General features: G+C 38.3%; 1 protein-coding gene across 1 annotated transcript in view; it reads left to right on the forward strand.

The window, feature by feature from the left end:
• Positions 1–14,114, forward strand: part of LOC135204786 (bestrophin-1-like) — a 23,886-nt gene that overhangs the window by 2,168 nt on the left and 7,604 nt on the right. Inside the window, exons 2-6 of the mRNA XM_064234963.1 lie at positions 8,491–8,699; positions 9,533–9,643; positions 10,014–10,185; positions 13,152–13,281; positions 14,062–14,098. Of these exons, the coding sequence (XP_064091033.1) occupies positions 8,629–8,699; positions 9,533–9,643; positions 10,014–10,185; positions 13,152–13,281; positions 14,062–14,098 (521 nt within the window). The 5' untranslated portion in view covers positions 8,491–8,628. The remainder of the gene's footprint in view (positions 1–8,490; positions 8,700–9,532; positions 9,644–10,013; positions 10,186–13,151; positions 13,282–14,061; positions 14,099–14,114) is intronic.

Genomic DNA, 14,114 nt, shown 5'->3' on the forward strand with positions numbered 1-14,114 from the left:
AGATCTGTATATATATATATATATATATATATATATATATATATATATATATATATATATATATAGTATTTTTTTGTTTTCTTTGAAAGGTTAATAATTTTATATATATATATATATATATATATATATATATATATATATGTATATATATATATATGTATGTATATATACTATAGTATATATATATTATATATATATATATATATATTATACTATATGGATATAATACATAATATATATATATATATATATATATATCATATACTATATATATCTATATATATATGTATATATAAATATACATATTATATAATATATAGATATTTATATATTTTTTTTTAATATATACTAGTATTATCTATAATATAGTGTATATATAATATATTATATACTATATATTATATATATATATATAGATAAATTATTAACTTTAAAACAATAAAAAATAAATAAAAAAAATACAATATATATATATATATATATAATATATATATACTATATATATATGATATATATATATATATATATCTAGCATACTATATATATCATACTAGATATATAATAGTATATATATTATATATATGTATATATTATATATATCATATTTTTCTGTAATAATATATGTATACACTTAAAATTACCTAATAGATCTACTAAGACACATACCGACACTTTTTCAAACCACTTTTGACACAAAAAAAAATACACTTTAATAAAAGCCATCAAGATTAGATTATCTCCCACGAACTTAATCATCAGAATTATCAGTAGAATACTTATTATAGGTGTCTGATGGAGTTGATTATACAGATGTCCATCACAATTTAAAATCGAAATTTAATCGTAATTAAGCCTATAACCTCGAGAATGAGTAATAATTAGGCCTATGGTACTAATGTCCATTTTTACCTTATAGGAACCTGGGTTAATTAGACCTATATGTTTTATAAATCTCACTTTTTCGGCATCCTTTGATGTAGGCCTATAGGGGAGTCTCTCTCTCTCTCTCTCTCTCTCTCTCTCTCCTTCAGCAAGTAATCATTGTTCATCTTCTCTAGTCGTCTGTGGTAGACTTAGTAGTACTTCTCTCTCTCTCTCTCTCTCTCTCTCTCTCTCTCTCTCTCTCTCTCCGGACAAACAACTGCTTGCGTGCAACTGAGTCCATTAATGGCCTAATTGTACTAGCTAATTGTTTTTAGCGTGAGTAAGCGTTTTATACGATAACAGTCTAGAAAGGTCCGCTATAATGCCGCTTGATTGCCATCCACGCCATCTTGGAATTACAGAATATAGTGTCAGTTAATAATACAACCATACGTAGGTCCCAGAGCTTGGCTTTCGGCCTGAATTTGGTAACGATAATTTAATCCTTAACAACGGAGCTTTAACTCTTTGATCGTTAAAGCTAGCATTGCTGTAATGTATGCATTATTTGTTCATGAATTCAAAGGGTGGTCAGTTAATAATACAACAACGTAGGTCCCAGAGCTTGGCTTTCGGCCTGAATTTGGTAACGATAATTTAATCCTTAACAACGGAGCTTTAACTCTTTGTTCGTGAATTCAAAGGATGGTCTTGGTATATGTTTGTATAAGCATTTAACTGTAATTCTGAGAACTGCCTCTAACAGTGATGGTTTGAGATATTTTCTTTTTAGTTCTTGGCAAAATTCCTCGTGGTCAACCATTTTAAGATTCTAAGAAAAATTGGTCAACAATAATTTAACTTTTAAGCTTAGAATCGCAGTAAATCACTGATTCAATTCTAGATAAAGAATTAATTCTGTAGATGATATCAGGTTAGTATCAGGTTGGTTAAACCAGTTAATATTAGGCTAGCTAAAGCTAATATGGGGTTAAGTTAGTTTGACAAAGTAATATTAGGTTAAATTATGTTATGTAGTGGCAAGTGGACTTGGTAATGTCAAGTTAGGTTAAATAATATCGGTTTAAGTAGACTAGGCTAAGTTAGGTTAGGTAAGGTCACACACAGTTCATATTCTACCTAGTGTCATCTGTGTTAGACGAAATTTAACTAAATTTAACACAAATGGCCGCTTGAATGTGTTTATTCTGACTGATATATTTGACTTGTTTTATTGATAAAAACAACACAGGTGTCTTCAAATACTGCCCCGTCACTTTGGTCCAAAAGACTGATTTGAAAGTTTATCAAATTTAACACAACTTTCTTTTGAAAAAACAGTTATTTATACCTTGTTTATTGCTGTAAAGGCAATGGGTCCCTCTCTGATAATCAGACCTCCCCTTTGTATTCGTTTCTGAACTACTTTTAGACGAGTCTTTCAAGTGTATACGATGCTTAGGTCACAATCGTAAACAGGTGAATATGTTTAGGTCAGACTTCCTTTGAGAAGAGTCAATAGATAAAGTGACAGGTATTATTTTGAAGGTTCTAAAACAAGTGTTATAGAGGAAACACTTGTTTAAGAACCTTTTTTTTTGTCATGTGGTAAACAGGTAGCTAACTAAACTTAGGTCAGAGTTAACTTAAGAAAAGTCAATAGATAAAAGTGACAGGTGTTATTTGAAAGCTTTTTAATAAACAGGTGTCATTGACTAAACATCTGTTCTTGTCAGCTTTTTTTTTTTTTTTTTTTTTGCTTTAAACAGGTAGCTATCTAAGATTAGGTCAGAGTTATCTTAAGAAAAGCCATCAAATAAAGTGACAGGTGTTATTTGAAAGCTTCCAAAACAGGTGTCATAGACCAAACATCTGTCCTTGTCACTGTTTTCTTTGGTCACGTGGTAAACAGGTATCTATCTAAGCTTAGGTCAGAGTTATCTTAAAGAAACTCAATAGATCAAGTGACAGGTGTTATTTTGAAGCTTCTAAAACAGGTGTTATGGACCAAACACCTGTCCTTGTCACTTTTTTTTTGTCACTTGGTAGACAAGTATCTATCTAAGCTTAGGTCAGAGTTATCTTAAGAAAAGTCATCAAATAAGGCCACAGGTGTTATTTTGAAGGTTCTAAAACAGGTGTCATAGACCAAACATCTGTCCTTGTCACTGTTTTTTTTTTTTTGTCATGTCTAAACAGGTAGCTAACTAAACTTAGCTCAGAGTTACCCCAAGTCATTAAATAGTCACAGGTGTTATTTGAAATCTGCATGAACAGGTGTTAGAGAAAGGACACCTGTCCATTGATCGCTGCGTCATCTAGTATATACCTGAATGACCCAAATATATACTATACTCTGTTTTTTTCTATCTGTCCATCTGCCTGTGGTGGTCGCGCATGGTAACACTGCGTCCCGGGCTTTAGATAGTTAGGCTATATGTAAGTTTTAGGTAAATAAAAGGATATCTGGGTGTACATTTGCAACTGAAAAGTGTTTTAATAATTTACTGTATGCGAAGTACACCGTTAATATTCGAAATAGGATATTATTCAAAGCCCGGGATGCAGTGTTACCATGCGCAAACACCACAGGCGGATGGACAGATGGAAAAAAACGGAGTATAGATATCCATATGACCCAATTAAGGGGTGGGGACATTTCAACTTGAAATTCTGAGAAGGGTGTCCAATTAACGGCGCTCCCCCCAAAAGTAAACGCACTCTCATAATGGAGGCGTCAGAAGTGGCAGAATTCTCCTTCAAAAGGACCCAGCCAAGCGAGACTGGTTTGCGGGGGGGGGCTGGTCGGAGATGGGAATTGGGACTGCCTTTATCTCCGGTTGGGTCGACTTTTAGATGGACATTTGTGATAGAGAGAGAGAGTGAGAGAGATAGAGAGGGAGGGAAAGAGGAGGCAAGTCTGCCATAGACGACCAGGAAAAGAAAATTACTTGATTATTTGTTGAATAAACAAAGAAAACTAATTAAATGAGAGAGAGAGAGAGAGAGAGAGAGAGAGAGAGAGAGAGAGAGAGAGGGAAGAAGAGGTGAGTCTGCCATAGACGACCAGGAAAAGAAAATTATTGATTATTTGTTGATTTAACAAAGAAAACTAAATGAGAGAGAGAGAGAGAGAGAGAGAGAGAGAGAGAGAGAGAGAGAGGGCCTGGGAGTGAGTGTTACGAGATAGGACGTTTGTCCGTTTCATCCAATGAAGACCAAACTTTATATATTAGATTTCCTCTTAGTAACAGATTCCAGTGTGGGGCTAATTCTTTATTCAATTATTCATTTATTCCATCGTACGTTCACTCTCGTCTAATACGAGAGACCCCACAAGAGAAGGCTATATAACCAGTGCTCCTACGTAGCCCAGACCCGATTTAGATGGGACAAAATGGCGAATGATTACGTAAACTGCCTCTCAGACAATGTATTTGGTCTTCCATTCTGTGCTAACCTTTAAAAGGTCGAAGGTCACTCGTAAGATATGACAGAGAGAAGACCAAAGAAGCCCTCCTCCACCTAAGTTAGGACCTGGAGGAACCAGGCGTTGGCCGCTAGTGACTCAGTAGATATAGGCTTGTTAAACGCCCATATACTCGCTCCCTCGCTCCCTGTCAGCTACAGACCTCACATCTTTAAGGGGGAAACGTTCGAGAGAGAGAGAGAGACAAAAAAAATAGCCGCTGTGAAAGCAATTCACAAAAGAAAAATTCGTTGCCACCTGACGCTGACCTACATTTTGGAAAAACATCTACCCCCCCCCCTCTCCCCCCCGAAAAAATATTATATATAAAAACAATTCTTTGATGTGATACGTAGCAGGAGCGATCGCATAGCAGACCTTTAACATTTCCAGCTGACAGAGAACATTTTAAAAAAAACTAGAACCCGCTCGGCTGAGCACTTCAGAATAATATGATCAAGGAAATGGGGTGGCCAGTGATGAAAAGAGATATTCCTGAAATCAGGCTCTCTCTCCTCTCTCTCTCTCTCTCTCCCTTTTGATAAATTCTAGGTAATAACACCCTTTGCTGTCACGGGAACGTGGAGAGAGATAGAGAGGGGGGCGTGGCTTGGTGGAGAGGGGGGGGGGGGGGGAATTCGCTATAATCACAGCCCGTCTGACGGTGTCACTGGGGACCCGTCCTGACAAACATATACTGAGGTCACTTTTCCCTTGGGGCCTCACAAACGTTGTTTACATTCGTCGATTGTTCTCCGGCGTCATAGAAAAATTCACTTTGGCCGGATTTTAATTTGGCGACGATCAAAACACAATTATTGGTCTGATCTGTAAATAAAGTCTTTTATTGTTCAGGGGCGCTCGTGTGATGACAATAGATCTGGCGCATTCTTTTTCGAGTTGCTGGTCTGTGTTATTATTATTATTATTATTATTATTATTATTATTATCATACCTGTTATATTCAATGCTACTGCCCTCAGAGAAGGCCTCATTATTATTATTATTATTATTATTATTATTATTATTATTATTATTATTATTATTATTAGTATTATTATTATTATTAATCAGAAGATACGAAATTGAGGCAGGGAGCAAATTCAGGAAAAAAACTTATTTATTGTAAAGATTAATTGATAAATTAATAATTAGATGGGTAAAAATGTTGCTATTAACAATTTCAATGCAAGAATTGTACAGAAAACCTTATGACATTTACCAAAATGACACAACAATTATATTTAGTTGCTATAGTATATGTTGTTACAACCCTTTCTTACAACAAGATCAGCTATAGGTGAAGTTCACCTATCTTACTAATTTCTTTAAGGTAGAATGTTGAGATTTCAATAAACTTCAAAATTAAAGGATGAAAATGAACTTAACCTAAAAAAAAAATAAACACACGAAAATTAGGTAGACCCTGTCACATACATTCATTAAGCTTCCCACTCGAGGTAAATAAATGACCTTTTGGCTGAACCTCCTACTGTAAGGTCAAAGGTCAGGTCACGTTTTTTCAGAAGTTTAAATGCTCCGTTTAGCCCGCTAAGCAATTGATGTGTCTTTTTTTTTTTCATGCTGGCTAATGAAGCCGATTACGTCCCGGAGTTAATGTTTTAAATGTTTTATCGAGCGTACTTTTCGAAAGGTCAAAGGTCAGATCAAGGGAGTTTTAAATTGTTATTGGTGTTGTCAAAGCCAGTCGTTTATTTTGCGATATTTTCCATCTTGGTCAATAGCGTTCAGAGAACAGCAGGCCTTTTTGAATAATCATGGCCGAGTGATTTCACAAACGCTTTGTACTTCTAACTTTAAGTTCATTAGGTTGCTCTGTATTCTTTAAGAATATTTTATAACTAAACATGTTGCTTATAACCTGTGAAGTGTGTTATATACAGGGAAAAATAATTAAGCAAAAACATTTGCATTTTATTAAAAAAAATATATATTTCGAAAATCATCTCCCACTGAGCAGTAATCCAGATAAGGAGGGAATCTTCCCTCCTTATCTGAATTATTCTGATAACCTGAACCAATAAGAACTGTGAAAATAGTGGTAAAAACAAAGTCAGCAAGTGTCGAGGTTGGTTTGGTCCGCAAAGATAGTCACCAGAGGAAATCAATCAATAAACCCCATGGTGAGACAACCTACCTTTAAGATCTCACTAGTGACTAATTCATTGGCGACGTCACACCTGCCCCCGTGGTGACAATAACGCGGATGGCGTGTCTGGCATCGATTGAGGGGAAACAAGACTTGTGGTGGGAGTCAATAGAGTCGGAAATCCCGCGAGAGAGTCCTCCAAGTCAACTACTTTAAGGCCCGCACGCCAACAAGGCCGCAGTGGGATCGCCGAGCGTGTAGCCGTTTCCTTCCCTCTACGATCGGCCTTTGGAATGTTCTGCGTGCTAGCTTGCTAGCTAGACTCTTACTTAACTCGCTTTCCATCAGGCCCTTGGCAGGGAGAGATCACCAGCCTGTTTGTCTCGATGCCAGAGTTGGAGCTAAGTACGTGAATTCCATTTTGCAGACGAATACTAAGAGCAGTGAATATATTGATACATTATTGATATTTATTGATGTCAAACAGGTGTTCATCACCTAGGGAACGGGTTCTCACGTTTGTTGATGCTCAACAGGTGTTAGTCACCTGTTACTCCTTTCTTGGGAAGTCCTCATTTTCTCTCGCGTGAAGTAGTGATCTTACTCTAACCTTTCCAGACCAGTGATGACACTCTCGACTCTCTTACGCAAAGTGAGGGAGTGAAAAACGTAGATAAGGAGAGGTGAAGAAAATTGGATTTAAATGGAATTAGAAGGTCTGGGAATGTAGAGAAACAGAGAGGTTTTAGCTTGTTAGAGTTTATGTAACATAGGAAGTCTTGGATGAGTAAGAGAAAATAATAATATATATATACTTAAGAAATTACAGTAGATGCAAGCGACTTCATTATATAAGCGCATGCCACAGGAAAATGACAGGCAGAAATCCTTACCGAGCGCATTGTCGATGCGCAAAGAAAAAAATGCCTGAATAAAGGTGAAAGCGCTTGGAACAGACTTAATATCTGTCATTTTCCGGTGGTATTTGCTTATATATATATATGTGTGTCCGTGTGTGCTTTATAATAAAAGGCGACCTATAAACATCATTAATGCAAAATGACTCTTAATTATAGATGAGACAGGACCCAGGCGCGCCATCACTCTTAATGATTGACGTCCAGGCCGCGCGTAATATTCATTAGGCAATATATTCCTATTAGCATGATTACACCCTGTAACAGATGTCTCATATGTAACAGGGCATGCTCATTAGGAGCCATCAGAAGAGAGAAAAAGTGAGAGAGAGGGGAGTGATAGTGGGTCATAAAAGTGGTTAACTCATGTTGTCTTTTCTCGGTAATGCTGGAGTCCTATCCCTGTGGTCAAGGACTGTGTGTTTCATCTCTCTCTTGCTTTTGTTGCGTCCTCTGCTCGATGCTGTGATAGTGTTCTTTATTTACAGTTTGTTTGTTAATGTTAATTGTTATTGTCATTAACATTAGCAGTACTGGTTCAACCTTAACAAATTCTGGATTAGCAGAAGGCTCCGTACAGTGATCCTGTTCTCCAAATATATTTGGGAAGACAGACCAATCTATAACCCTTTTTCCAAATTTGAAAGGTGCAAGGTCCCACACACAGACCCTTCTCCCATTTTGAAAGGTACAAGTTAACCCTTTTCTTAAGAATTAATGTCTACCTATTTCAATCAAAAGTCAGCCTTGACAGTCATGTCATTTAATACGGTAAAGTTCTTATTTTATAAGGGAATGTGACCGGAAGATTGCCTTCGCAAATGTAACAGAGACGCAATCAATAACTTCAAAATGGACAGAGTAGCAGTATTGCAATTCCAGCTTATGTTTTACGTAAAGCAACTTGTATGAGCAAAGATGTAAATGTTAGAATCATTGCTTGAGTTCTCAATGAATTTATAGGTAAATCCTTCTCTTGTATTTCCACAAACGCTGCTAATGACCCTTCATTGTTCAAGTACACAATTACACACGCTATCCCAATATGCCACTAGATTACGTCATTCAAAATAAAGATAACATTGTGCCCAGTGTTCTCATGAAGAATATGATCCACTTTGTATTTTCAGAGACGTTGCCACGGATCTTCCAGACTCTTCTGTCTAGACTGTCGTCTATCGAAAGCATTAAGATAAAAGAATGGGGCCCTAGACGGATGGAGAAGTAGTAGATTTTTTTAGACAGAAGTTCCCCAGGTTGCCAGAAGCATGACTGTGAAATATACGCAGAAGGTAGCCAATCAAAGAGGCTTTGGGTCCTTCACAAAGCTGCTGATGAGGTGAGTGTACACACACGCACACACACACACACACACACACACACACACACACACTGCATCCAGCTTACTATTCCTTCAAGTATTTAGTCAATTTTATAAACCACTGGTCATGGTGAATTAACCCTTTTCTCAGGTTATTTGAATAAAACAAAAGTTAGCAAAACCAGCCCTCATCAGCCAATGCAAGTTGATTTCATTAAAGATTTCTCTTCAAATTAAATCTAATGATTTAGAGATTTAAAAAGAATAATAGTTTTGAAGGCTGATTCTTCATCGGTATTCACGAATAAGGTCAAACTAGCAGGAAGGGCCCATCCACTGGAGAAATATTTTCATCTAATTCTGTTCTCTCGTTCTTGAGTTATCTACCTCATAAGCGCAAAGATTCTTCTCTCTCTCTCTCTCTCTCTCTCTCTCTCTCTCTCTCTCTCTCCGTCCTAAAGATCCAGGCATCCAGGGAAGGCCCCTCTCCGATATCGGTAACTGGAGTGAAATGTTATGTAATCGGTTTTATCTGGTGCCAGCCTACCCTCAGTTCACATTTATAACTTTTCGCTTTTTTTTAGTCTTTGGTTATCACATCATCTTATCTATCTACTTATATACTTAAATAGACAGTTGAATAGATATAGGTATTACAACAATTCACAAAGCACCATCAGATTACTTTTACCTCTTAATTAGAAACATTCATAAAGTTCCATTAACAAAAATAACAGATCTGGGGAAAGCTCACCAATTCTTAGAGAAAAATTAAGATATGTAACATTATAATGATGCTGATTAAGTATATCAGATTGTCTCCCACAACTGCATCCACTGTCTCCCACCAGATGGCGCGGCAGCGTCTACAAGATGGTCTGGCAGGACATGGCCGTTTACTTGGTCCTCTATTATTTTCTCTCGCTCATCTACCGCTTCGCCCTGTCGCAGTACCACAGAGGGTAAGGCCAGAATTTAAGCCGTTTGCTGACTAAATTCAGCTTTGTCTCCTTCAGAAATGATAGTGTTTATAGTACTTGGAAAAGCTGTAAGATGATACTTTTTTTAGACGAGCTTTAGATTGTCAATGAATTCCTCTTCTTATCTTATGGGTGTTGGAGACCATCATTTCAAAATGTAAACAAGCTCTTCTTCTTATCTTCAGGATGTTGGAGACCATCCTCTCAAAATGTAAACAAACCCTCCCTCTTTTCTTCAGGGTGTTGGAGACCATCTTCTCGAAATGTAAACAAACCCTCCCTCTTATCTTCAGGGTGTTGGAGACCATCTTCTCGAAATGTAAACAAACTCTTCTTCTTCTTCTTTCCTCAGGGTGTTCGAGACCATCGTCCTAAACTGCGCCAGGTTCCGCGACCTCATCCCAGTGTCCTTCGTGTTGGGTTTTTACGTGTCCCTGGTCGTCAACAGGTGGTGGGGGACCTACAAGAGCATCCCGTGGCCTGATTCGACAGCTCTGCTCCTTGCTACTCACCTTCAGGGGAAGGTCGGTGTGGTCACCTCGCTGCGAACGTACATAGTTTCTAATTTGTAGTATCTCCATTTTGTACCCAATCAATAGGCTGTAATATAATTCATTTCTCAATTTTTGGGGACGATTTAGATCATTACTTCGTCTAATGATATTAGACCTATTAAACCAAAGGGGTATAGTACTACTACCTTCCGTCAGCTGTGTTAGACCCACGTCGCTACAGTAGATTCACATCAACCGTGCATCTGATGTCTAAGCCTGTCCCTTACGACACTCCTGATTGGCTGCTGATAAGCCAGTCACAGGGCTGGAAACTCTCAGTCTCTCAAGAGATAGTTCGCATAGGAGGGATGTAGTATGTTCCACCTCTCCTGAGGGATACTTTTGAAAGACGTATCCCTCAGGAGAGACAGAGCCTATGTGAACTCTCTCGAGAGAGACTCGAGAGTTTCCAGGCCTGCGATTGGCTTATCAACAGCCAATCAGAAGCGTCATAAGGGACTGGCCTAGACATCAGATGCACGGTTGATGTGAATCTGCTATATCTATCCATGCTTTCTTTTGAATATAATCGTCTGTCTGTCAAATTCAGCCTATTTTCGTACCTTTAGGTCTATAGATGGAAATGCCCACAGTGTGCCTACAGTTTGCAGCTGTATATAATGTAAATGCTCCCCATCTATCTGATATCAAAACAAGTATATATAGATAGGGTCTATATATACATCTATAGCCCGTTATATGGGAGGTTTTTCAATGAATTATATGATTTTTATAGAGTTCTTGAAAACACTGTGACTGACAATTAATCCAAGCTTTGAGAAAATCTAGTGTGTGTACCTTTTCACATACACACGGTCACAATACACACACATATACACATACACCGGGTCACAATACCCACACATAAACGGTCACACATACACACACACACACACACACACACACACAACGAGACTGATAAGTTATCCAAGATTGGAGAAAATTCAGTGTGTGTGTACCTTTTCACATACACACGGTGACAATACACATATATATACACACACACGGTCACAATACACACACATTCACATACACACACAAAGTTGAGAGAAAAACGAAAATTTCATCGCAAGATAACATCATTTGCTCTCCATCGGCCTAATTTTTATTCTCTCACTCGTGAATGTACTTTTTCTTTTTTAGCTCAAAAGAAAATGAAACCGAACCGCGACGCAGTTCAAGAATGCAGTTCTCTGTAATTGCACGCCCAGAGTCCTGTAGGTCCCTTGGGGGTCGCTGGGGGGGGGGGTCTCTGGAAAGGGGGTATGTGTAAAATCTTGAGACTATTCCCGAGAGAAATTAGTGTCAGGAACTTAAGCTAACAGAAGGAAGCTGTTATAGCAGTCTGAAACCGGCCGCTTTTCGGTTTGTCCGGTATTGTAGGAAGGATAATAAAGCTAGAATTAAAGAGAGAGAGAGAGAGAGAGAGAGAGAGAGAGAGAGGAGAGAGAGAGAGAGAGAGAGATTCAATCTCTATAGGATGGTTCGACCCGCCAAACATCATATGGCAGGAATGTCAACATCGGTAAAGGGTAAACCTTGATACATCGGGAATATTCCTTGCCATTCCGTCCTCTGGATCACCTAACCGCCTATTCCTGATCGTTCTAGACGCCTATTAAAGCGACGAATGAAAAACAAAAAAAAATGAAGGAATGAATAAAATGCAGACTAAAACAAAAACAAAAAAATGGGGGGAAAAATGACCGCCACACCCAGACGGTAACACTGCCATTCATCGCAAGGGGAGAGGCCATTTAAAAAGAAAAAACACTTCTCTCAATTTTTGTTTCTTTTTCTTTTTCTTCCCCTTGGGGCTTTTTTTCTTTGCCTGTATAACCTTACAGTTCCTGTACAGCCATTACAGTTCCTGTATAGAGCTACAGGAACCTCCTCTTTTGTCCCGTGCGAGAGATAAAGAGAGAAACAAACATGTTTCATTGTTAAGCTTTCTAGTCTAGGCCGAGTCTGTCTGTAGTAGACCGAGATTATTATCAACATTATGAAAACCGTTTCTATGTCTATAAATGTCTCATTTGAGTGGGATTTCTATAGACATTCTAAGAATGGCTTTCTTTGCGGATCGTCTGGGAAAACACAGACAGGCGAACAAACACGCAGCAAACGTAGAAACAAACAAAAAGGAGTTAAAGTTGTTTGGATTATGCTCGTGTGCTTCAGTCACCTCAAGAACTGACGAACAAAAATGGATGAATCTGGATGAATCTCGACAGACATAACTACAAAATGGCTTTCTCTTAAAAGATATATTGTTCCGGAAGAAAAATGGCTGAAAGTTGAAGTGATTAAAGTCGATATAAGTGATCGATAGACCGAATCGATTCCACCATGATTCAATCGTATTAGGCCTATGCTCAAAGCCATCTTGGATATAGGCCTAGGTATATGTATATCGGATTCCAATGAATTCTCTGAGAGAGAGAGAGAGAGAGAGAGAGAGAGAGAGAGAGAGAGAGAGAGAAACAAACAGATAAAGAGAGAGAGAAATTCCCATTAAAAAGAAGGAAAACCAGTTACTAAGGGAAGGTATGAAACGCCTTCGACGGCCAATATATGAATAGATGAATTGCAATTTTAGTTCCCTCCTTGTAAAACACGAGACTTCGACCGTTATCTCATTCCCCACGGGATGTGAGGCATCCTAAACCTTAGAGAGAGAGAGAGAGAGAGAGAGAGAGAGAGAGAGAGAGAGAGAGAGAGAGAGACTGAGACTATCACTGAACCAAAACGTATTCTTGAAGTAACTGGACGTTTTACTTTCAATTTCTTTCGTATTTCATGAAATACTTCAGTAACTATCAAGCTAAAAGTTAAAGGAGGTATCCATCTCGGTAATCATTCCACAGTAGGTGGCTACAGGCACACTGTAGGCGAGCCAGAGGCTCTGGAATGTAAACTTTTTCCATATTCCGCAGGACCAGGAATCCAGAGAGCAGAGACTGACAATCATACGATACGTCAACTTGGCCATAGCCATCACGTTCTCCATGGTGTCACCTGCAGTTACCAGGAAACTGCCAACGCTACAGCATTTCGTAGTGGCTGGTAAGTAATGGAGAGCACTTGAGACGCTCTACACTTTATCGTAGTAACTGTTAAGTGACTTGTGTTTAAGAAGAAGGGGCTTAAACTTTAGCATTTTTGCGTTGCTTGTGAGTAACTTGTATCTGAGAGGACGGTCACACACTTGTAATGGTATGGAAGACTTCCAGAAATATCCTAATCAGTTCCAGGTTCCAGGGAAATGTCATAAATAGTTCCAGGTTCCAGGGAAATATCCTAAATAGTTCCAGGATCCAGGGAAATATTTTGGACAGTTCCAGGATCCAGAGAAATATTTTTCACAGTTCCAGGATCCAGGGAAATATCTTAGACACTTCCAGAAATCCATGGAAATATCCTAAACAGTTCCAGGATCAGGGAAATGTCATAAGTGGTTCCAGGTTCCATGGAAATATCCTAAACAGTTCCAGGATCTAGGAAATATTTGGGATAGTTCCAGGATCCAGGGAAATATTTGGACAGTTCCAGGTTCCGTTGAAATATCTTAAACAGTTCCAGGATCCAGGGAAATATTTTGGACAGTTCCAGGATCCAGGGAAATGTCATAAACAGTTCCAGAATGAAGGGAAAATAGTCCTGAATAGTTCTCGGATCTTCCAGGATCTACGGAAATATCTTGGACAGTTCCAGGATCCATGGAAATATCTTGGACAGTTCCAGGATCCAGGGACATATCCTGAATAGTTCCAGGATCTAGGAGGAAAACATTATTCAGAACCAGGGAACTTCCAGCCCACTGAAACCTGCCCTTCCCTCTTCCAGGCTACCTGAACGAAAATGAGATGCAGATGATCCAGGACCTGGAAAAGAAGACG

The sequence above is a fragment of the Macrobrachium nipponense genome, chromosome 47 (assembly GCF_015104395.2).
Source record: "Macrobrachium nipponense isolate FS-2020 chromosome 47, ASM1510439v2, whole genome shotgun sequence".
Lineage (NCBI taxonomy): Eukaryota > Metazoa > Arthropoda > Malacostraca > Decapoda > Palaemonidae > Macrobrachium > Macrobrachium nipponense.